Source organism: Pongo abelii, chromosome 3 (genome assembly GCF_028885655.2).
Source record: "Pongo abelii isolate AG06213 chromosome 3, NHGRI_mPonAbe1-v2.0_pri, whole genome shotgun sequence".
NCBI classification, from domain to species: Eukaryota; Metazoa; Chordata; class Mammalia; order Primates; family Hominidae; genus Pongo; species Pongo abelii.
In genome coordinates this window covers 24,911,145-24,937,128 of record NC_071988.2, presented here as the reverse complement: position 1 = coordinate 24,937,128, position 25,984 = coordinate 24,911,145, and the positions used below count along the sequence as shown (strand labels likewise).

Here is a 25,984-nt window from a genome sequence, read left to right as displayed (position 1 = left end):
ATTAGATTTTTCTCAATTTTTTCCCACGACATTTTACAACAATTTTTTAGTAAGCTCTATTGCATCTACCCAAAATAATCAACTTAGTTTTTATAGAAAGAAGAGCTCTTTCTTCCCCACTCATGTTTTACTGAATTACATATTTAAGTAAATGGTATGATTACAATAAACATACTATTGATATTAACTGGTTTGGGCTCAAGTGATCCCTCCGCCTCGGCCTTCCAAAGTGCTGAGATTACAGGCATGAGCCACTGCACCAGGCCAACATTAACTGGTTTGAGAGTATGCACATCTTATTCTTGCTAAGCATGCAACTCAAAATGTGGGAGCCAAAGTCCAACAGAGGACTGGGTTAAGAATGATAATCACTATTGCTAATGGTTATGGTGTCTGCTCTGTGCCTGACACGTTTGAAATGCTTTGTTTACATATTAGTTTATTTCATCTTCATAACAACCATACAGGCAGGTACTATTACTATTTCCGTTTTTTAAATGGGGAGACTAAGGCTCTAGACAGTAAGCTCTAGGCAGTGAGGCGGTGAGCATCACGGATGCTGTAAGCATCAGTCAGTCAGTTTTGCATGGGGACGGTCAGGTAAGCTGGGGAGTTGGTTCAGCTGCAGATCTGTTAAGAGGGCTTCCTACTGCAGAAGCATTGCTTTGTATCCATCTAGTGCCCCGTGCTCTCTCATGAGGGTTGTTGGAATGTTCATGTCTTTTCAAGGTCTTGGAAAACAGAATCAGTTCACAACTCTCAGAGATAATAACTTTATGGCCTCTCCTTAAATAGGCAGGAGAGACCATCATCTTCACAGTCCTACAAGACTGAGATTCTGAAAAGAAAAATATCAGGAGCTGAAGCAACTTCTTTTCCATTTTGGTTGTGTTTAGACGAGACTAATCTCTAGATGTTCGATGTTGCTGCTGTCAGCTGTTGCTGCCAGGCTGTGTGCTTTGCTTCATCATCTCATGCCTCCTCCCTGGCCAGGTGCACCTGCTAGGGCTTGGGTTGTTTGCTAACAGACAGTCCATCCCCTGTTCTGAAATAACCCTGGGTTGCCTGGTTTCCCTGATCCAACTGTGGGTAGCTTGCTCTGTCCCCATCCATCGTCACTCCGGCCCTTCGCTCCTCGGCTCCCTGGGCTCCTGGCAGCCTGCCTGACACTTTATTTTCTTTCCCTCTGCTTCCATCTGCCCCTCGTGGTTCCTGGCTCCATCTTATTGCCTGACTTCTCACTTGATAGCTGTCTTAGCCCTCACTCCCCTCACTGTCCACATATGCTCTGATCACACCTTGTCCTCCCATTCTTATTTTAAATTCTTGTTATTTTTATTTTATTTATTTATTTTTGTTATTATTATTTTGACATGGAGTCTCGCTCTTGTCACCCAGGTTGGAGTGCGGTGGCGCAATCTCAGCTCACTGCAACCTCTGCCTCCCAGGTTTGAACAATTCTCCTGTATTAGCCCCCTGAGTAGCAGGATTACAGGCACGCACCACCACACCTGGCTAATTTTTATATTTTTAGTAGAGATGGGTTTCACCATGTTGACCAGGCTGGTCTTGAACTCCTGACCTCAGGTGATCCGCCCACCTTGGCCTCCCAAAGTGCTGGGATTACAGACGTGAGCCACCACGCCCAACATTATTTTAAATTCTTAATAGGTAATAGATGCACATGGTTTTAAAAAATCAAAACTTTGTAAAAATACAGTTAAATGTCTTGCTCCCAAGCCTACCCTCATGCACTTCACCCCAACCCCCCACCACCCCATGGAGAGATAATTCTATTGGTTTCTTGTACAGACTTTGGCCCGGAGTTTCTTTATGCAAATATGAAAAAAATCTGTTCCCCTCTTTCTTAGATAAAAGGTATGCTGTGTGTCCTGTACTTTTATTTTTTTTACTTAACACTATATTTTGGAGATCCCTCCAGGTTCCTTTGTCCCTTTTTTAGCTGCGTAGTGAGAAAGCTCAAGGTACACTAAATGGATGGGCCAGTCCCTGCTGACAGACACCGGGGTTCTCCCATCTTTGGTGAATATAAACAATGTTGCAAGGGAACACCTTCATGCATTTTATAAATGCCAACCAACTTTGTCCTCCCTTTCCTTCCTAATGTTTCAAGACCTTCAGGACAGTGTGGTCCTCTAATTCATCACCTGTGCTCACCTCTCATCTCCGGCCAAACCCTCTGACCTGGCTGTGGCCTCCTCCTCCTAACTGAATTTTGCCTCAGTCCTTATCTAATAGTCTACGCTTTTGGCTTTCCCCCACAGGCACCTTCTATTCATTCAACAAGGTTTTTTATTTTCTTTTAAAGCAAAATATTTCCAATGAAAACCAACAATTCCAGACAATTTCATTGATTCCAAACAATACCACCACTATCAATACCACATATTGATTGTTTACTCTGCTAGATGCTTGACATCTTTACACTTCACGTAATCCTCTTAATCATCCAGTAAGTGAAGAACTATCATTTGACACAGGAGAAGACAGCACTGGAGAGGAGGTTAAGTGACTGGGCTGAGGTCTCATAGCTGGTAAACAGCAGAATTGGGATCCTAGCCCAAGTCCACCTGACCCTACACTGGTCTCATCTGCTAAAACTCAGAGTGAAGGGCTTGGGCCAATTCGGGTTAAGTCAAGGAGGGTCTAGGAAAGAGACTCTTTTTAAATCATCTAGTTCTGGCATGGAGCTCTCTTAATCCTTCATTCTCTTCTCTAGCTTCCGGGAGGATTTCCATTATAATGACACAGCTGGGTACTTCATTATTGGAGGGAGCAGGTATGTGGCTGGCATTGAAGGGTTTTTTGGACCCCTGAAGTACTATCGCCTTCGCAGTCTGCACCCCGCCCAGGTGAGTCCAGGGGATCAGGAAGCTCGCAGTACTCCTGGGTGATGGGTGTGGGCCTCAGGGGTGTGCAACCCAGTGTAAATAAAAGTTTACCCAAGCCGGACCATGCACCGCCTCTGTCATCAGACATCATTAATATTGAGGCTTTTCCCCCAGCAAATGCAATAATAGATTTCTGTTAACATTTGGTTCATTTAGTACTCATAAAATGGAAACCATTTACTTCCTCTGTTTTAATAACTACTAGTTTAATTATAGAGTAGATTTTCATCAGGCTGTTGCCTATCCAGGGATTAAGCTAATGAAAGGAGAGAATCTTAGTTATTTGGTAAAGCTTCTTTTATATACTATTATTTAAAGTATCAGAAGAGATGCTGTAGCAAATTAAAATCTTGGTTCCATTGGCTGCTCTCTTCAGAAACACAGGCCTTCGGCTCACGCTGGGGTCGGTTGGCAGCAGTTGTATGGATCGAAAAGGGCATTGTGTTCAGGGCTGAATCCTCTGCACAGTGCCTTCCACATCCATAACCCACCCCTGAATGGAACTGTCCAACGCTCCCTGCCAATGCAGCTGGACTGGTTGCGGGAGAGGGCTGTTTCCCCACGAGGGAGCCTTCAGGGCACTTGTTTTCTGGGCTGTGTTAAGGAGATCAAGAACCCCACCTGATACCTGAAAGAGAAACATTCTGTCATTCCCTTCACCCTGTGGGGTTTATTCTGAGAAAAACAGGGGTCACTAGGCAAAGTCATAATCAGGAAAAATGGGGAGCCCTGCTGCCCATGGGTGATACCTTACAGCCTCTGTGAGAGACCTTTGTGAAAAGAGAAAAAAATGAAATAGTCATTTGTGCAACAAATGCTTATTGAGAACCTACTGTATGCCAGGCTCTGAACTAGGTGTTGAGACAAGCAAGATGGGTAGGTTTAAAATTGTTTTGAAGGTTGTCCACAATAAGAAATCTGCTTAATATTGGCCAGGAGTGGTGGCTCACACCTGTAATCCCAGCGCTTTGGGAGGCCGAGGCAGGCGGATCACTTGAGGTCAGGAGTTTGAGACCGGCCAACAAGGTGAAACCCCATGTCCACTAAAAATACAAAAATTAGCTGGATGTGCTCACTTGAACCCAGGAGGCAGAGGTTGCAGTGAGTCAAGATTGTGCGACTGCACTCCAGCCTGGGTGACAAGAGCAGGACAAAAAAAAGAAAGAAAGAAAGAAAGAGAGAGAGAGAGAGAGAGAAAGAAAGAGGAAACATGCTTAATATGAACAGTACATATACATATGCATACATATATTCACACACAAAATGGAAACAAAATTATTCTAAGAATACATACCCTTGCTATATTCAGTGTATGCTGATATTTTGTGTTCTACTTTACAGAAACAAAAAACAACACCAAAACTCTATAGGTTCCCACCCGCTGAAATAACTGTGTGACTAATGGGTCCCAGCCTCTATTTTGAAGCACACTGAGTTAAGTCCCTTGTTCCTGAGGAGCTCCCTTTCGGGATCTTAATTAGGGAATTCATGAAAGAATACAATACATGCTTTAATTCACATGTGTTTGGGAGTGCTGAGGCAGGAACGGGTACATAAGCCCGCAAGTGAGATGGGGTGAGCCGCTAGGGGGGGCCTGTCCTGAAGCCATGGCCTTGCAGCCAGCTCTTGGAGGTTACAGAAGAGGGGAGGAGGGCTCTTTGATGCAGCAGGCACATCGCGGGTACCCTTGCATCTTTTCATGGGAATTGAAGGGGGAGGTGAGTGTGATTTTCTAGGGACAGAGTGCAGCCGGAGAAAAGAAGAGGGAAGAGTCCCAGTCTCTGGGAAATTCTGACATTTAAGAAGCTGGACACAAAGAGAAGCTGGAGGGAAGCCATCAGAGCTGGCGTGTCCTTGAATTAATACCAATGACCTTGCTTTGCAAATCCAGAGTGGATGATGTGTGTACAAACAAGCCGCCTGGAGATGTCAATGGGAGAGCAAAGCCAACCCAAACACATCCTCCTAGAGGTGGATGGATATTTCATGACAATTGTTGTTCATTTGACTTTCTTGCCTTCTTGTAGATTTTTAATCCCCTCCTTGAGAAGCAACTTGCTGAACAAATCAAGTTATATTATGAAAGGTGTGCTGAGGTTCAAGAAATAGTATCTGTGTATGCATCCGCAGCAAAGCACGGGGGCGAGAGACAAGAAGCATGTAAGTGTTGAGCTTTAGGGGAGCTGTTTTAAGCTCTGTGCATTTACATAAACACATGTTTGGCTTCTCCATAACAGGATTAAAATTGAACGTATATGACTTGGCTCAGATACCAGATGGGACAAGTGTGACCTTGAGCCCTCCACTGGTGGATACAGGTGAAATTGTACATTCCACCTGGATTCTACCAAGACCAATGACGGCCAAGAAGAACCAAAACATCTTATAGCTCCAACCATAAAAATCTAGTTTACAAGTACAAATGAAAGCGAGTGTTTTGTGCCTCGTATGGCGTTATTCCCATCCATAAGGCCAGCCTAAGAAAATAAAAATGAACTGGAAAATAAATTAATCATTAGAAATGTTTCCCCATCAGTGCACTTTTGTTTTGGGCCATTAATATCTGAATATTAGCTTTCAGAAATGTTGAACGGTGACTTTGTTGTTTGGAGCTCGGTTTTATTTTTTAAATCCTTGAAACTGACTCATTCTCGAAGACACCGGTAATTTTTAACAGAAGGAATGAATTTCAAATAGACTGCTTTCATGCATGCTCATATTTGCACAGACATCCTTTTACTCACACAGGGTGTTTATCAGTTACAAAACTTGGTCCTGTCTGGTTCGCCAGTGTTCCAGCTTGGATCTAGCACTTACACATTTCTCTGTGCTATGATCTTGCTGTTTGATATGGTGGCACTAGAGTTACTCACATATGTTCCTTCTGGAAGAGAAATTCCTGTGGGGCCTTTGCCATCAGCAAAAGCGAATTGAGTATTTCAGTCCTGCCCATATGTCTCTCTGTCTCCAGAGCGGAACTTCTCATTCCAGGTCGTGGGGGGAGGGATGCATCTCAAACATGCCCCGGTCCAATAGGGTTCACATGAAATGGTCCCAGGTAGTGATTACAGATGGTGACAGGTGAGTGTGGAAAGACAGTGCTTCTGCATTTCAATTTAAGAATAGGCTATACTGGTCCCCAGCTGCTGCTCTCACTGCTGAATCATCCGGAAAATATGACGCTGTCAACAGGAGGGGGAAGATATATAGGAATAATAATAACCTAAAGAGGAAAGAAACTGACTTTGGTAACTTATGTACTCTCAGGAGACATACCCTGAGATAGAAGTCCAGGCATGCACACCCATCTGTTTGGTGGCATTAGGAAGATTTTCCTACCATCTCCAACTGCCTTGCTTCCCTGAGGGTCTTTGTGCTTTGCTCCTCAACTCACATGCCAAAAAATGGCCTAGATATTGGCCTCCTGGGGACTGGTCAGAGGCCAGCTGCTCATTCTGTAGAATTATTCAACAGCCATCAGCAACTTTGGCACATTTCTCATGGACTTGGCTCTGAATTTGTGACCTGGAGGCAAAAGCATCATAGCCAGTTTCAAATCCCAAAAGGACCCAAACCAACATCCAGTAACGGCAAGTCTGGCCTCTTCTTTCTAGTTCCTCTTAGGAAGAAGGGCTTTAGGGAGGTGAGTCTTATCTTCTGCTAAAGGGTGTGATATCTTCTGCTTCCTCTTCTGTGTAGGCCATCTCCACAACTCCTACCTGGACCTCCAGCGCAGGTATGGGAGACCCTCGATGTGCAGAGCCTTCCCCTGGGAGAAGGAGCTGAAACATAAACACCCCAGCTTGTTCCAGGCATTGCTGGAGATGGATCTGCTGATCGGTAATTGAGTCTTTGCCTCGGCTTTAGGTGCTGGTTAGAAAGGCTCCTTGTTTTTCTCTGTTTCACTCACCCTCTTTGGTGATTTAGCCTTAAAGTTATTTTTAACCCTAGTGTTTTAGCTTAATTTCAGATTTAAATTCTGCCCTTGTATGTCCACAACTCTTGATATATCTGTGCACACTTCCAACACTAAATGCAAAAACTTAAATTTAGGAATCGCTCAAGCAATTCTTTATTTAAAGCCAAGGCCACAAATGGACAGGCTGCAGCCAGAGCCAGCCCCCAGATGCAGTTGATTTGGAAAATACCTTGTTGTATATGTTTAAAAAAAAATCAGTTATGTGTATCTAAAAAGCTTGTATGAAAATGCAAATTTCTAGCTTTTTTGAAAAAAAGAAAAAAAACAAAGATCTGGCAAGACTGGGCCTTTCTCCTATGTGGCAGCAATTGTTGAGGTGAGGCTCAGACCAGGCATACTTTGTCCACCCACAGCCCCTCCTGTCTATTTCATCATCTCCTGCTTACTTCATTCGTGGATCTGACCCGTCTGAGCCCACAGACACTTGAACTTGGGACTTCTGATTTGAAGTACACTTTAAGCATCATCTCAGGAATCTGCATAAACTTCCCAGATGCCACCAGCTTCTCTGTAGGCCCAGCGCAATTTGGGTTTGCTTAGTAATTCAGTGCATATTCTAGGACATGAGGGATCTTAAAACCATGCCTGTTAGAAAGAGGAAAGGCAGCTGGAGATGTTCAGCCTGGTGAAGAGGATCCTAGCAGGGAGTTGCCAACTGTTTTAGTGGTGGGAGGCAACTCCACGTAGTTCTGGGCATAGAACCAGATCTTGCGTTGAGGCGATGCAGAAACTGACTTCTGCCTCATGTAAGATTGGTATCTTACATTGCACCCGCTGCCTAAGAATGGCAGTGTCTAACAGCATGGATTTCCTTTGCAAATAGTGACCATCCTGCAAAGAATTCAAGTCACATAGGATATTTTATCATTCATTCTTCTGATGCTTACTCAGTGACTACTCAGTTACTTGGCTAGACTTCAGAGATACATGAAGTAACACAATGCTTCTGTCCTTGAGGAATGAACTTGAAAGCAAAGAAAAATAGTAATGCATTTTATTAAAGGCATAGAAGCTAATGGTGGAGACACAAAGAAAGGAGTGGTCAGTTCTACCTGGAGGGCTGAGGTGTTCTGGGAAGGCTTCCTGGAAGAGGAGACACTGGGACTGATTCTTGAAAGGCCAGCAGGTGTTTGCCAGATAAAAGAGTTGGGGGTGGGAATTGCAGGCAGAGCAGACCGTGAGAGGTGGTAACAGCACAGCATGTCGCATGATGGTGCTGTGACAATGGGGAGGCAGGAGAAGCCCTGCAAAGTGATTGTTCCAACGAGAGCTCGGACACCATCCTGAAGTTTGGGCTTTACCTTTCAGGTGACAGGGACCTGTTGAAAGGTTTCAAGCAAGAAGAAGAGACATAGTGAGATCTGGGATTTTGAGGTCACTCTGGTGGCAGTGAATGGCAGGGAGGTGAACTAGAAGGAAGGGTGTGGAGCTGGAAGAAGGGAATATATTGCCATGGTCCCTTGAGGAGTGGATGCAGGCCTGAGTGGGACATGGTGACAGGAACAGAGCTGAAGGATGTAGAGATGGGCTCTGAGGGACTCCATGGCTGCTTGGATGTGGGCACAAAGGACAAGTAGGCAGGAGGCTGTGTCATGTTGTGTAATGAGTGGCGTAGCCTCTGGAGCCAGCTGGCATGGGTCCAACTTTAACACTCACTAGCTGTGTGATTTGGGCAAGTTACTTAATTTCTCTGAGCCTTAGTTTCCTCATCTGCAAAATGGGGATGATAATAATATCTGTCTTCTAGTGTTGGGTCCAATAAATTGATCCATATATGTATATGTATATATAGGTATATATGTGTATGTATATGTGTGTGCATATGTGTGTATGTATATATAATATACATATATGTATATTACAATATATAATATACATATATGTATATTACATTATATAATATATCATATAATAATATATATTATATATAAATATTATATAATATGTATTATATATGTATATAATATATATTATTATAATATATATTATATAAATATATAATATATATTATTATAATATATATTATATACATATATAATATATATTATTATATTATATATTATATAAATATATAATATATATTATTATATAATATATATTATTATATAATATGTCTTATATAAGTATATAATATACATTATTATATAATATGTCTTATATAAGTATATAATATACATTATTATATAATATGTCTTATATAAGTATATAATATACATTATTATATAATATGTCTTATATAAGTATATAATATACATTATTATATAATATGTCTTATATAAGTATATAATATACATTATTATATAATATGTCTTATATAAGTATATAATATACATTATTATATAATATGTCTTATATACGTATATAATATATATTATTATATAATATGTCTTATATACGTATATAATATATATTATTATATAATATGTCTTATATACGTATATAATATATATTATTATATAATATGTCTTATATACGTATATAATATATATTATTATATAATATGTCTTATATACGTATATAATATATTATTATATAATATGTCTTATATACGTATATAATATATATTATTATATAATATGTATTATATAAGTATATAATATATATTATTATATAATATGTATTATATAAGTATACAATATATATTATTATATGATATGTATTATATAAGTATACACTATATATGATTATATGATATGTATTATATAAGTATACTATATATGATTATATGATATGTATTATATAAATATACAATATATATGATTATATGATATGTATTATATAAATATATAATATATATGATTATATGATATGTGTTATATAAATATATAATATATATGATTATATGATATGTATTATATAAATATATAATATATATGATTATATGATATGTATTATATAAATATATAATATATATGATTATATGATATGTATTATATAAATATATAATATATATGATTATATGATATGTATTATATAAATATATAATATATATGATTATATGATATGTATTATATAAATATATAATATATATGATTATATGATATGTATTATATAAATATATTATATATGATTATATGATATGTATTATATAAATATATAATATATATGATTATATGATATGTATTATATAAATATATAATATATATGATTATATAATATGTATTATATAAATATATAATATATATGATTATATAATATGTATTATATAAATATATAATATATATGATTATATAATATGTATTATATAAATATAATACATATTATATAATATGTATTATATAATATATAATATATTTATATAATATGTATTATATAAATATATAATATATATTATATAATATGTATTATATAAATATATAATATATTATATAATATGTATTATATAAATATATAATATATGATATAATATGTATTATATAAATATATAATATATATGATTATATAATATGTATTATATAAATATATAATATATATGATTATATAATATGTATTATATAAATATATAATATATATGATTATATAATATGTATTATATAAATATATAATATATGATTATATAATATGTATTATATAAATATATAATATATATGATTATATAATATGTATTATATAAATATATAATATATATGATTATATAATATGTATTATATAAATATATAATATATATGATTATATAATATGTATTATATAAATATATAATATATATGATTATATAATATGTATTATATAAATATATAATATATATGATTATATAATATGTATTATATAAATATATAATATATATGATTATATAATATGTATTATATAAATATATAATATATATGATTATATAATATGTATTATATAAATATATAATATATATGATTATATAATATGTATTATATAAATATATAATATATATGATTATATAATATGTATTATATAAATATATAATATATATGATTATATAATATGTATTATATAAATATATAATATATATGATTATATAATATGTATTATATAAATATATAATATATATGATTATATAATATGTATTATATAAATATATAATATATATGATTATATAATATGTATTATATAAATATATAATATATATGATTATATAATATGTATTATATAATATATATGATTATATAATATGTATTATATAAATATATAATATATATGATTATATAATATGTATTATATAAATATATAATATATATGATTATATAATATGTATTATATAAATATATAATATATATTGTTACATCTGCCGGGCGCGTTGGCTCACGTCTGTAATCCCAGCACTTTGGGAGGCCACGGCGGGCGGATCATGAAGTCAGGAGATCGAGACCATCCTGGCTAACACGGTGAAACCCCGTCTCTACTAAAAATACAAAAAATTAGCCGGGTGTGGTGGCAGGCACCTGTAGTCCCAGCTACTCAGGAGGCTGAGGCAGGAGAATGACGTGAACCCGGGAGGCGGAGCTTGCAGTGAGCCAAGATCGCGCCACTGCACTGCAGCCCAGGCGACAGAGCGAGACTCTGTCTCAAAAAAAAAAAAAAAAAAAAGTATTTCATATATATATATAATATACTTAGAACAGTATCAGCACATGGTAAGTCCTACATAAGCAGGGTTTCTCAATCTCACAATATTGACATTTTGGACTGTAGAATTTTTTTTTGCTGGGGACTGTCCTGTGTGTTATGGGATGTTTAGCTGCATTTCTGGGCTCCACAACTAGATACCAATAGCACCCTCCCCATATCCCTCCTCTCCAAAATATCTCCAGGTATTGCCAAATGCTCCCAAGTCCCCAGGGAGGCCAAATCACCCCCAGCTGAGAACCACTGCTATGTCAATGTTATTGCTCTTATTACTGGGCAGAGATAGTTCCAGGTTTCCTTCGGATGGTTGTCTGGAGGTGATGAAGCCCCGTGCCCCAAGACCCGCAAACAGGAGAGGGAGACGCATGTTGGACAGTTTAGGCTAAATGGGCTAAGACCACACCCACACCAAAATTGTTTTTATGAGAGTTCCGATCCTACTTAAAAATAGTTTTGCTGATTGGGAATAGGAGTGCATTATTTTCACAAAACATTCTTTTTTAAGTAAATACTGTCTATGAGAATGTTTTCACGTTATTGTTGCAGCTCAAAATTTTGTTTATAAGAATGTAGAATGATTTGTTTTCCATGGAGGCCTGGCAATGAAATCTAATTAAAAACCCCAATCATAAGTCCCCTTACCTTAAGACTCCCTGAGTATGGGCGCTGCAGAACCGCTAGATTCCTGCACAGTGAGCCTTTTCTGCTGACCTCTGTTAGACTTCTGGGGCCCCCATCAGTGGGGAGAGAGGAGGACCCAAAGCTGGATTTGCCACTTTAGGACCCACCGTTAGTGCCTAACCTGCCATTGGGGTCTTCTGGTGCCAAATTAGAACGGCACCAAGGAGCTTCCCCTGAGGGACCATACCTGCCAGCCTCCCCTGCCACCACAGCCTCTGCTTCCAGAGGCACATGGCCGGCTGCCTTCCTCTTCTCCCTGCCTTTCCCTGGCCTAGGAGATGGCAGGGAGGGAGAGCCGAAGTTTAGGTGAATTTCTAGAACCAGGCCCAGGCCCCATTTGCCTTCAGCGCCTCTTTTTCTAGGTCACATTGGAAGGACTGGGGAGCCTTCTGCAGAGGTGGGGCGTATACTCCTTAAGGTCATCTCTCTATCTGGCACAGTGCCCTTGCTTGGGGCTATCATAACATCTTCCAGCAAACCTGGGAGAAGGATTGGTGTCTTATGTTGCACCCAGCTTCCTAACAAGGCTGAGAAAAAAACCCTTGATTTTGTAAATTGAGGGTAAAAAAAAATGAATTTATATTTCCAACACGTCTTTACTCTGATCTCCTATAAAAAGAACCGTAGTAAGACGAGTGTGACGCTATCGCCGTTCCCAGTTCCTCAAATACCCTTCGTTCCAAGTTCGTCCTGCCCACAGCATCTGGCCCTAGCTGGCTCCGGCGGGCTTCAGATGACTCTAGTTAATAGGAACTGTGTTTGCATTCTATTTTCTGCTGCTGCCCTGACCTGTCCTGTCCTGTTGATTAATAGACTTTATTAGAACATCCTCATCGTATTACATTTTTCATATCTGAGATAAGCTGTAAGAATGGATTCAAGCATGAGATGTTTGATGCTTGGAATTCTTACTGTAGGCACTGAATAGGCGTGGTAACAAAGATAAGGAATTTAACTGAGTGGGTGTGTTCTGAAGTTACTCACAACCTTTCATTCATTCATTTACTGAACAAGCATTGACTGAGTGCCCCCTACGAGCCAGGATAGAATCAAAATGGGGCTGTGTTTTGAATGAGAGTCATTTAGGCTAATGTCAAAGAAAACATCAGCTTCCATAGTTTCCCCAAAGGGCATTAATTCGTGGATTTTTTTTCTAGAATTTTTAACAATAAGATGACATCATGGTGCAAGAGAAAATGGGCTGTAATTTCTGGTTCTGTCTGAGAGTCATCTTCTTCCCTGCCTGCAGCTTTTCTTCATAGACACAGCCAGCACTCCACTTCCAGGCCGCTACATATGCACGTTTCAGACCTGAAAGCGTTTCTTCCCCCCACACTGTGTGATTTTAGATGGATCATCTGCTCACTATCTCAGCCAACAACACACTTCAAAGCAGAGATGAGAACACTGCAGGGGGTAGAGAGTGGGGAGGCTTCGGCTTCATTAACAGCCAGTGGGAAGTGGAAAAGAGTGTCCTCCACATTCCCGTCCAGTGAGGTCAGCACCTTTGAGTTGTTCCCAGAATAACCGTATTATTCTATTACAAAAGAGTCGCCAAATATTTACACTTTTCCTCTTTAAGGGCTGTGATTTATCTTTTAAAATTCTTATTCTTGCTAGTATACACATAACAAAATTTGCCATCTGAACCAGTTTTAGGTGTACAGAGTTCAGCAGCACTAAGGATATTCACATTGTGCCACAGAGCTCCAAGACTTTTTTCTTGCAAAACTGAAAACCCATACTCAGTAAACATCTCCCCATTGCCCCCATCCCAAACCCTGGGCGCCATCATCCTGCTTTTTATTTCTATGAGTTTGACTGCTTTAGTTACCTCGTATAAGTGGTATTTTACACAGTATTTGTCTTTTGGTGACTGGCTTATTTCACTTAGCATAACGTCCTCAAGGTTCACCTCTGTTGCAGTGTGCGTTAGAATTTCCTTTCATTTTAAGGCTGAATGGTATTTCATGACATGTTTATACCACACTTTATCCATTCATCCATCGATGGACACTTGAGTTGCTTCCACCCCTTGACTATTGTGAATAACTTTGCTTAGAATATGGGTCTACAAATATCTCTTTAGAACCATGCTTTCATTTTTTGTTAGATATATACTGTATCCAGAAGCAGAATTTCTGGGTCAGATAGTAATTCTACATTTAATTTTTTGAGAAACCTCCATGCTGTCTTCCACAACAGCTGCACCCTTTATATTCCCTCCAACAGTGCACAAGGGTTCCAATTTCTCCACATCCTCAGAAACACTTGTTATTTCCTGTTTTGTTTGTTTGTTCGTTTTTTTGAGACAGAATCTGGCTCTGTCACCCAGGCTGGAGTGCAGTGGCAGATCTCGGCTCACTACAACTTCCGCCTCCTGGATTCAAGCGATTCTCCTTCCTCAGCCTCCTGAGTAGCTGGGATTACAGGCGCACGACACCACACCCAGCTAATTTTTGTATTTTTAGTAGAGATGGGATTTTGCCATGTTGGCCAGGCTGGTCTTGAACTCCTGACCTCAAGTGATCTGCCTGCCTCAGCCTCCCAAAGTGCTGGGATTACAGGCATGAGCCACTGCACCTAGCTTTTTTTTTTTTTTTTTCTGAGACAGAGCTTCGCTCTTGTTGCCCAAGCTAGAGTACAATGGCGTGATCTTGGCTTACTGCAACCTCTGCCTCCCGGGTTCAAGCGATTCTCTTGCCTCAGCCTCCTGAGTAACTAGGATTACAGATGCCTGCCGCCACACCTGGCTAATTTTTAGTAGAGATGAGGTTTCGCCATGTTGGCCAGGCTGGTCTCAAACTCCTGACCTCAGTTGATCTCCCTGCCTTGGCCTCCCAAAGTTCTAGGATTTCAGGTGTGAGCCCCTGTGCCCAACCCTGTCTTTGAGGACATCCAAGCTCTACTGTGAAATCAGGAAAGTCGACAGTCATTATGCAGGATGGTAGTTCTGGTAAAGGGGATGCCTACACAGTGGCAAGGGGGCCATTGGAGAAGAGCCATCTGCCTGGGAGACAGGAGAGATGACGTGAGGAGAGGTATCTGAGTGGGAACATAACAGCTGTTTGCCAGGCAGGCAAACTGAGGAGTGTGGGTGGATGAGGTATGTTCTTTGGTGAGTATGGGGCACAAACACGCCATGTGTGGTCATATAGAAGAAGGATCACTTCACTAACATATGGCATAGGCAGCTAACATATGCCTAGCACCGTTGCAGGCACTGTTGAGAATTCAAAGTATTAGTTGAATCCTTCCACTTCTTACACCACCCTTAACAAGCTTGCCACGGAGTGAGGGACGGAGACACGTGTAGGATCGAATGGTGTAACTCAAGGCAGAGTAAGATGAGCTCTATTCAGGCGAAACTATCCTCCAGGTCCATATGGTATCTTTCTATCCACTAAGTTCTTTCGTAGACATTATGTCACTTTATAAAAGCATTGCATTTTAAATTCCGGTTAAACCAGACTTTCTCCAATACATAAATTACTGCACAAAAATAAATTATACCTCACAGCCATGAGGATGGCTACTATCAAAAAAAAAAAAAAAAAAAAAAAAAACAGGAAAAGAAAACTCCTCAAAGACAGTAACAGTATCTAGGGTTTTGCTTTTTTGTTTGTTTGTGTTTTAAGACCCTTGCCTCAATAAATATTTGTTGAGTAACTGAATGGCGGCAGCCCAAATGAGTAAGTGATCTCACTGTTAGTACTCAAAACATCTTTGTTGGGTAAATGAATCACTGAAGGAATGAGGAATTTGACTTCCAGGAGACCCAAGTTCAAGGTTTGCGCTAGCCAAGTGGCAGCTCCAATCCAGACTGCTAAGAGTTCTATGGACTTACTCTGCTTCTTTCCACATTGCCCTCATTTCTCCCACTCTCCCTCAGCCTGTTTCCTCTGAGGAGCGGCTGCTCTTTCTCGGTAGACACTTCTGTAAACATCGTTCTGTTTCTCAGGTCTACCAGGAGGCTGTTTGCCAGCTTTCCGCTGTCAACAGCAGTAGACCAGAATTCTGCTCAGGTCTGTGTACACTCATTTACAAAAGAATCCCAGAAATGTAGCCGTCATAGGTCTTGCTTTCATATGATCTGTAATCTAGTTGCTGAGATATACAGGTTCCAAGATGTAAAGCAGCCACGAGGTACCTGTAAACCCAATTCAGGACCCGTGTACTGGGTGCATCCCACATGGTGCCAGGCCCTGGGGCGACCACAATGAAAATCGTGGACCAGCCCACACACAACTCTGTGCCAAGTGCCAGGGTGTACAGAGGAGGGAGGCTCATTGAGAGTTGACAGCTGATGCGCTAACCTGGTATAAGATGCAGCTGTTCCCACTGGTGTTTTCCGCTCTGATGTATAACAGGACCGGTTCCTCACCTCCCAGAGCGGGCACGCCTTTGAATTAAACATGGCGGGGCTACTCGGGGCGCCCAACTGCAGCGCATATAGATGTGGCCGAGTCCCCTTGCTGCCTCGGGCATTCCAGGGCCTCTGCTCTGCATCCTGATTTTCTTGCTTGGCACAGGGATTCTCCTGTGCTGCTGTGGCCTGTAGTTCACCACCCTCTAGACTCTGGGGTGGCATCCAACATGAGACCCCACGTTCAGGACTCCGGAAGAGGTGACTCTGATTGGTCAAACTCTATGTTGTTTCCTGGGGAACCTCCAATTCTCTAGGAAAATGGCTCCTGCCAGAGCATAGAAATTGCCCTATTAGCATTTGGGCTTTTTCTAATGCTAGTACGGTGGCGTTTTAGTATGCATGTTTTTTCATTATTTAAGAGTTGTGCTGGCCATTTCCTTCTTTTACTTTCCTGTCACACCTTACCTGTCAAAACCGAGCCGTTTGAATTCAAAAACCCTTTGAATGGGGCTCTGGCATCCAGAGAAGAGAGGCGATGAGGACTGGGCTGGTGAGAGGCTGCAGGGATGGCAGTGGCAGTCCGGGCTCTTGGTTGTGGCAGGGAGCAGTGAGGAAGGACACAAAGGCACTGAACAGGTGACATGAAGGCAGAGAGGGGAGGGGGCAGCTGGGCAGCATGGCCCCAGGGACATCTGCCCTAAGGCCAAGCCTATTTATTCCTTTGCTGCCTTTCATCTGCACTAGGCACCTCTGACCAAGGGAGCTGGTGCCTGTGGCTAAAGGAAGTCCAAGGTCTGCCAACAAATGGTTCTCTGGGATGGGGCCAGGTCCAAGGTTGGGCTCGGCTCCCTGGGCTGACACCATCTGCGCCCCTTCAGGACCACTGCCTGCCTCTTGCCCCCAGGCTCTGGAGTGCTGAGTGTGGGGGCAGAGGTGTCCCCACACAATACACCAAGGAGTGACTGGCTGCACTAGCGAAGCTCTACCTTGCTTTTGACTTTATTTTTGCCAACAATTGCGATGTTTATTTGGAGACCTTAAAACGCAGAGAGTGGAGATGTTAGAAATACAATTATGTTACATAATAACATCGGGATACCATTTCCTTTTAAGAGCTGTGTTCCCCGTTGTTTGTTGAAGAACCATCATCTTTATTATCTTTTTTAAAAAAGCATACATTACAGTTTTTTAAAAAAAATACACAGAGACACCAAGAAAACAAACAATGGGCTATGCTTTTCTTGCTCAGAGAATAACAGCTCCGAAAGGAGAGAGAGAGAGAGAGAGATGGAGGAAGGAGGGAAGGAAAGGAAGAAGGCAGGGAGAAAAATGACATGTGTAAAATCAGAAAGTTTATACGGGGTCGGTAGCGGAGGCTTATACCTGTAATTCCAGCCTTTTGGGAGGCCAATGTGGGAGGATCACTTGAGGCCAGGAGTTCAAGACCAGCCTAAGTAACATAGCGAAGCCCTGTCTCTATTAAAAATAAAATAAAATAAAATAGGCTGGGCGCCGTGGCTCAAGCCTGTAATCCCAGCACTTTGGTAGGCAGAGGTGGGTGGATTGCTTGAGGCCAGGAGTTCGAGACCAGCCTGGCAAACATGGCAAAATCCTGTCTCCATCAAAAAAAAAATTAACCAAACGTGGTGTGCATCCCTGCAATCCCAGCTACTCGGGAACTGAGGCAGGAGAATTGCTTGAACCTGGGAGGCGGAGGTCGCAGTGAGCCAAGATCATGTCACTGCACTCCAGTCTGGGCGACAGAGCAAGATTATGTCTCAATAAAATAAAATAAAACCAAAAAGAAGAAAGAAAAGAAAATTTACACAGTACATAGAAAGATACAAATAGGCTTTTTTTTTTTTGAGACAGAGTCTCACTCTGTTGCCCAGGCTGGAGTGCAATGGCGCGATCTCAGCTCACTGCAAGCTCCGCCTTCTGGGTTCACGCCATTCTCCTGCCTCAGCCTCCCTAGTAGATGGGAGTACAGGCACTCGCCACCACACCCTGCTAAACTTTTTTTGTATTTTTAGTAGAGATGGGGGTTTCACCGTGTTAGCCAGGATGGTCTCGATTTCCTGACCTCGTGATCTGCCCGCCTTGGCCTCCCAAAGTGCTGGGATTACAGGCTTGCGCCACTGCACATGGCCCAAATAGGCTTTTTTTGAAAAAGAAAAAGAAAGCAGGCTGTGAGCCCAATGAGGATCTCCAGGTCAGAGTGCAAATGAGGAATGCCCTGTGTTTTTATAAACCAGTCAACTTGGTGTAGATCATTCCTTTTAATAGTTAAGTGACATTTTCTCCTTTCCTTTTTTTCCCCTTTCAAACTTCTACTTTGGATGCATTACACCTTTCAGAAGCTTGAAACTAAAAATGACTTTCCTATTGATGTCTCCATTCCTCTCACAAGGAATGAGGTGCCTTTCTGCTCCTGAATTCTCAAACAGACGCTGGTCCCAGCTCTGGGGCCTTTAGCAAGTGGCTACCTTCTCATATTCTGCTTTTTGCCTCTTCTAAAGATGAGCACACAAACGGTGACCTTATGGTATCACTGTGAAAAAGGGGAAAAAAGCAAAATAAATGATACTGGGCTACATGGAAAATAGTAAGGGGTAATTAATGGTGGTTGTGGCTTTTGTTTCTTAGCTTTGGGCGCTGAAAGAAAGAAAATGGGAAAATGGCTGCTTCTTCTATTTTGTTTGTTTGTTTCTTCATTAAACCATTAATCTCCATAAACAAGGCATGTTTTTAGTTACAGATTGACTAGAAAAAAATGCATATGCTAAGCCAGATGGGTGAAATTAAGAGTTTCATTAAACTGACTTTAAAATCACCAGTTTCACAATATCACCGAAGACATTATGCCTTTGCTTTTGAGCAACAGTTGGAATTCAAAGTTTACTGAATGTGCAAAATGAGCAGTTTTACCTTAGGATTATTATTTTTTATTATATTTACTACTGCAGAAAATTATTTGATTCTTTTTCAGAGAAAATACTGTTTGGTTATATTTTGGGGGGAGTTTTGAATTTCATATACAAAAGAAATAACACAGCCCTTTCAAACTGCCTGTGTTTCAATCTGCAAAGTTTTTTTTGTGCTAAAGATTTGAGCTTTGTGAAGGATTCCCTTTTTGTTCCTTATTCTCCAGCAATCTCAGCTGCCTGGGCGCTCCTGATAATGATTTCTGGGGTTCTGTGCCAGGGGTCGGCAGGGCAAGTGTTTCATTTGAAGCTTCATTGGGTTTGGAGTCTCTTCCTCCTCTGAGCCTACAAAGCTCGGGTCCACGGGTACTCTGGCAAAACTCATCATCTTAGTTAGGCATTTGGCAGAGTAGGTGAGGCAGGGATAAATCGTTAACAAATGTTAATGTTGCTTTGCTGGGAATGTGCAGAGGGGCATCCAAGATGAGCACATATTTAAAAGTAAACACATGAATAAGTGGCAGTAGAATTTATTTTGCAACTCTGGAGTGCTACAGTGTCTACTGAATTCAGTGTATTCCATGTTCTTATCATGGCTAAAGACTGGGTGGAACAGACTTCTCTCAACTATGCAAAGGGAAAATCCAAGACAACATTCCGCAGGCTGCTGGTGAAAAAGGGTTTATCATGCAGATGTCATCCTAACAGATTAGCAGAGGGAAGTGGAAATGTTCGAGGATGTTCAATGCCACGTTGTTGGTTATAGCAAAACCACTGGAAACAACACAGGAGTCTAAAAATAGAGGCCTGGTAGGGAAAATGGTACAGCTATGGAATGCAATACTATTGAAGCATTAGAAAGAATGAGCTTCTGACAGCCTCAGAGAGTTATTCATAATGTGTAGTTAATTTAAAAAAGAAAGTCCAGAGTCAGACTCTACAATGGCATAAGACGCCATTTTGGTAAAGAAAATGTGTATGTAGATATGTAAATAGATTTGGATATGAATTATTGTGTATATGAAGGAAGAGTGTCAAAGCCTACATACCAAGCTTTTAATAGCTTTTAGTCTTCATTATTAAAGAAAGATTGAGGGAGACGGGATTTCTGTTTTTATTTTATACAAATCTGCATTGTTTGATTTTTTTTTTTTTTTTTTTTTTACGACAAGCTGTTATTTCTCTGGGGAGTTTTTAAAAAAATACAGAAAAAGGAACAAACTCCATTCGTTCAGTAAAGTGAATGTTTTCAGCACCTACTGTGCCAGGTACTTGGGATCAAAAAAGCAAAAGCAGATCCAGGAGGTAGGCAGGGAGGAGTTCCAGAAGCCAGTAGCTGGAGGATGCCTTAGAGCTGGTGGAGGTGGTGGCTGCATCCTTCCCCACAGCTCAGGGTCTGCAAGCACAGGCACAGTGTCCCCATCTCAGGGACACCCAACCCACCCATGTGCCCCCAGGCACCAGTACCCGCTTATTGACAAGGTGTCAGCATTCACAGTTTCATCTGTGGGTCCTTCTGATCTCAACTTCCATTTTTAGCATGGACCTCTGCAAGGGAATTGCCCTTAAATAAACCCATCCCCAACCTTCCCACATTGGAGACTCTTCTGTGTTCAGTCCTGATGAAGGGCTGATAAGAGTGAGTCTCGTTGCCTCCTGAGCTTTAAAAAAAACTACATTTTGCCGTGCGCGGTGGCTCAAGCCTGTAATCCCAGCACATTGGGAGGCCGAGGCGGGCGGATCACGAGGTTAGGAAATCGAGACCATCCTGGCTAACACGGTGAAACCCCGTCTCCACTAAAATACAAAAAATTAGCCGGGCGTGCTGGCGGGCGCCTGTAGTCCCAGCTACTTGGGAGGCTGAGGCAGGGGAACGGCGTGAACCCGGGAGGCGGAGCTTGCAGTGAGCCGAGATCGCGCCACTGGACTCCAGCCTGGGTGACAGAGCAAGACTCTGTCTCAAAAAAAAAAAAAAAAAAAAAAAAATTATTTTTGACGGAATGAAGAAAAAAATTAAAATGTTGGACATAGTTTTTAGGCAGGTGAAATTTTAGTCAAGTTGACATTTAACTTAACATTTAAATCAACATTATTTACATGTACATTTACATTTAACTCAGGTCCTAAGTTAAATGTAAGTCTTAAGTTAAAAGTTAAGTCTTAAGTTAAATGTAAATAGTATCTTTGCAATCCTATATGGCCTTTTGTAACACAGCATCCAGCATAGTGACTTGCACATAATAGAAAGTAAACATTTGTTGGCTGAATTAACAAGAGATATGAATAATGAAGATAGACTTTAGAAGACTCTAACAGTACATCTAGGGCCATAAAACTTGCTTGTTTGGGCTTATATGATGATCAGCTTATAGATTCATGGGAGAATTATGTAAAAGGAAGCATCATATAGCTTGAAGCAGTTGTGTAAACAAGTCTCTATCCGCGTGGTAAGGTACTTATTAAGGCAACTGATTGACTGTTCATTGAGGGTACGTGCATCAGGGTGACTGTGAACTCTGGCTTTAGTGACCTTCAAAGCGGGGCTCACTGCTTGGCTCTGCCTCTTGCCAGCCTTTGTAACTTTAGACAAGTTATTCTTCTCCAGGCCTCAGTCTCTTCGTGTGAAAAATGGGGATGCTGAAAATAGTACCGACCTTACAGAAGTGTACCAATTAAATGACATAATTTACATAAGACACTTAACCCAGTACTTGGCAGGTTGTAAGCTCTCAATAAAAGTTGACTCATTCTTTTTATTTGGAGACCCATGAGAAAAACTGGGGACAAAAGATGTCTAGAAAGCATCTAAAAATAAGGTTCTTTTTCTCAACTTTTTAGAGCAGTACCTAAGAACTGTTTGTGAGATAAAACACATTCTTCTTTAGGGAGTCTTAGAGGGGGAAAAGGTCTCTCTGGAAGTTTCAGTGGTCCTGATTTGGTGATGAGTTACACTGAGTAAATTACTCTCTTGAGGCGATTTCTGAGCTGCATACAGCACATCATTTCCCCAGGATACTAGGCTGTCATTTAGTGCCAAAGAAAAAGCTATTTACAGAATGACACCATGGCATCCCCAAAGGGTTTAATTTACCTCCCTGGAAGGTGGTATATTTTGAGGCACTGCAGGACTGACCATATCAATAACTCAGGTGCTTTAATTGGCTTTTCCTCTTTTTCTAAAGCCACGTCGATCCCATGGTAATTAATTGTGTGTGCTCTGAATTGTGTTATTTACAGTGCCAAGGAACCAAAATGAATCTGTATCAGAAATCGGTGGGAAGATATTTGAGAAGGCTGTAAAGAGACTCTCTAGCATTGATGGTCTTCACCAAATTAGCTCTATCGTCCCCTTTCTGATGGATTCCAGCTGCTGTGGATACCATAAAGCATCCTACTACCTCGCAGTCTTTTATGAGACTGGATTAAATGTTCCTCGGGATCAGCTGCAGGTAGAGTATTTCATTGCTTCATTAACATCAGTCACCTGCGTTATATTTGCAGAGCAATGCTCTTGTGCCCCTGGTAGAACTGGACATGTTGCAGCTCCTTGGAGTCCTTTAAAAATCTTTACACTCAAGATAAATGTCCTGGGGCTGTGTTAAATACAGGATCCTTTGCTTTCAGTGAGTGAAAAAGGGCACTTCATCCATTTCTAGACAAGGCCTTGGGGGGATGATTGGTGTACCAGCTAAGGAACAGTGTCAGTGCTTGCCAGAACCCCAGTTCTTCAAGAACAGGTGCTCCTTACCAAATTCTTGTAATTACTCTGCCTGTGAGACCATTATCCCACATCACTTTTTAGCTAAGTGAAGTCGCTTGGACCTTGAAGCAAAGTATTGCTGCATCCAGCAGTCTGTCATCAAAATAAACGCCATACCAGACGGCTTCATTTCTGGTTTTGAATCCAAATTTATTATGCAACTAGTCTAACATTTAGAATTACATTTTCATAGTGCATTAGTCAGGGTTCTCCAGTGAAACAGAACCAATGGGATTAGATATATATAGGAAGAGGTTTCTTATGAAGAATTGGCTCATGCAATTATGGAGGCTGAGAAGTCCCACCGTCTGCCGTCTGCAAGCTGAGGGCCAGGAAAGCCAATAGTGTAATTCCAGTCTAAGCCTGAAGGCCTGAGAATCAAGAGAGATGATGCCACAAATTCCAGTCCAAGGGCAGGAAAAAAAACAAAAAAACAAAAAAAACAAAAAACCCTGATGTCTTCCTGCCTCAAGCAGGCAAGCAGGCAGAAAGCAAAAAGGGACCAATTTCTCTTTCCTCTGCCTTTTTGTCCTATTGAGGCCCTCAAGAGATTGGATGATGCCCATTCATAGTGGAGAAGGCCGTCTGCGTAGCTTACCTCACCAGTTCAAATATTCATCTCATCTGGAAACACTCTTACAGACACATCCAGAAATGATGTTTCATCTGGGTACCCGATGGCACAGTCGAGTTGACACACCAAATGAACCATCGCAATAAGCACTACTAAATGTTCCCTGATTGCTTTTCATTTTCAGATTTGCATAGGTGATTGTGTATGCGTGGTTTGGGGAGGCTCAGACTGTTGAAATGTGCCCAAATGGTTCCATGTTCCCTTCCAGTGATTTGCTTATGATGCCTCTGGCTTACAGATGCTCCTGAATGACAGCATGTTTTCCTGAGTCCCGGAAGCAGTCCCCACAAGGGTGGAATAATGAAAACAGTCTAGTCCCATCTCTGCCACGAAGTGGCTGGTTGACCATGGTCAATCGACTTCCCCTTTCTGGGCCTCTCTTTTCCCAACTATGAGATGAGGTGGTCAGACCAGTCAATCTCCAAAGACCCTTCCAGCACAAACATTCTGAGAGTGTGAGGATGGGACAGCCCCGCCATCCAGACCCTGTGTCCATCGATGATGTCGCTGAAACAGAACAGGGAACTTAGGATGGTTGGCTGGTGCCCAAAAAGGTGCTGCAATAGAAGTCACGAAAGATCCCCATTTGTACCAGGAAGAGGCAAAAGTCAGGGCGTTTTAAGCTATTTGACATTAGGAAGGGCAGCTAGGTGGAAATTTGTAAACCAATAGAAAGCTGGATTGGCTTTTTTCCCATTTCATTTTATTATTTTTTTTTAAAGGCAAGTTAAATCCCAGCACTTTGAGAGACCGAGGCAGGTAGATCATGAAGTCAGGAGATGGAGACCATCCTGGCTAACACGGTGAAATCCCACCTCTAGTAAAAATATAAAAAATTAGCTGGGCATTGTGGCGCACGACTGTAGTCCCAGCTACTCGGGAGGCTGAGGCAGGAGAATCGCTTGAACCAGGGAGGCGGAGCATGCAGTGAGCCGAGACTGCGCCACTGCACTCCAGCCTGGGCGACAGAGCAAGGCTCTGTCTCAAAAAAAAAGGCAAGTTAACATATTTCTGGAATGGCTAGGATTGTATATAGGAATTGGGCCTCATGACCTTTCAGTGTTAGGATTTTATGACCCTATCTACAATCTCATGAACGCTTTGTCAATTTCCTCCTAACAGGGCATGTTGTATAGTTTGGTTGGAGGCCAGGGGAGTGAGAGGCTGTCTTCAATGAATCTTGGGTATAAACACTACCAGGGTATTGATAACTACCCCCTGGACTGGGAACTGTCGTATGCCTACTACAGCAACATTGCCACCAAGACACCCCTTGACCAGCACACGCTGCAAGGAGATCAGGTATGAGAGAGAAAAAAGGTTGGGAATGGTTATGGCCCTGTTTACCTGCTTTCATGAAGTGTCTGCCTCTGTGGCTGCTTTTGTAGTTGGCCTTCAGAGGTTGAACATAATCGAATGGAGAGAGGAGCTTTCTTGCTCTCTCCAATTCCTATTAGCTGGCTGTGTTCTCAGGCTGAATGCGGGGGCAGCCCTACATTTATGCATGAAAAGCTTTTCATTTGTGAGAGGACTGGTATGTGAAGAGTCAACTTGGCCTTGGGCAGATTTTGATTTTGCAAAAAAGTGTGTACCTACCAGAAACATAGGCATCTTGTCTTTGTGCCAATACCCTATGAGATGGTGAGGTCTGGAGATGTTAGGTGGGATTGGGTCAAATTGAGTGGAGGCAGGAAGCTGTAAGGGCTCCTTTCAATGTGTGATGAGCAAGCAATGTCTACAGTGGAGACAGGCAAGCTTCCTACCCAGCTATGTTCCCCCTGCTGGGTGCTTGAGAAATGTCTGTCCCTATGCCATGAGCCTTGCTACACCAGTGCTCCCAGGTGACTGACAACAGGATGTGATGATTGAAGACTCCACCCTATCCCAGATGGAGGACTAGATGGGGGACACTAACTCCAGCCCCCAATTTTGCAGGCTCCCAAATATTATTGATTCATTGGACAAAAAAATCAGTGACTCACATCTCCCAAAAGACCACAATGTATTACATTACACCAACTGATGGTTTGCTTCCAGATTTCTTTCAGAGGGCAGGGAATAATAGGGTCCAACTAAAAGGTGATAGTGTAAGAATAAAAGAAAGCTGCCTCTTGATACAGATCTGCATCGAA

The 25,984-nt window shown here is 41.0% G+C and overlaps 1 protein-coding gene across 1 annotated transcript in view; it reads left to right on the top strand.

Annotated features, from left to right (window-relative positions):
- SEL1L3 (SEL1L family member 3) overlaps nt 1-25,984 on the top strand; it is a 118,224-nt gene that overhangs the window by 38,020 nt on the left and 54,220 nt on the right. The window contains exons 7-11 of the mRNA XM_054553789.2: nt 2,741-2,873; nt 4,940-5,072; nt 6,612-6,752; nt 22,696-22,907; nt 24,975-25,154. Of these exons, the coding sequence (XP_054409764.2) occupies nt 2,741-2,873; nt 4,940-5,072; nt 6,612-6,752; nt 22,696-22,907; nt 24,975-25,154 (799 nt within the window). The remainder of the gene's footprint in view (nt 1-2,740; nt 2,874-4,939; nt 5,073-6,611; nt 6,753-22,695; nt 22,908-24,974; nt 25,155-25,984) is intronic.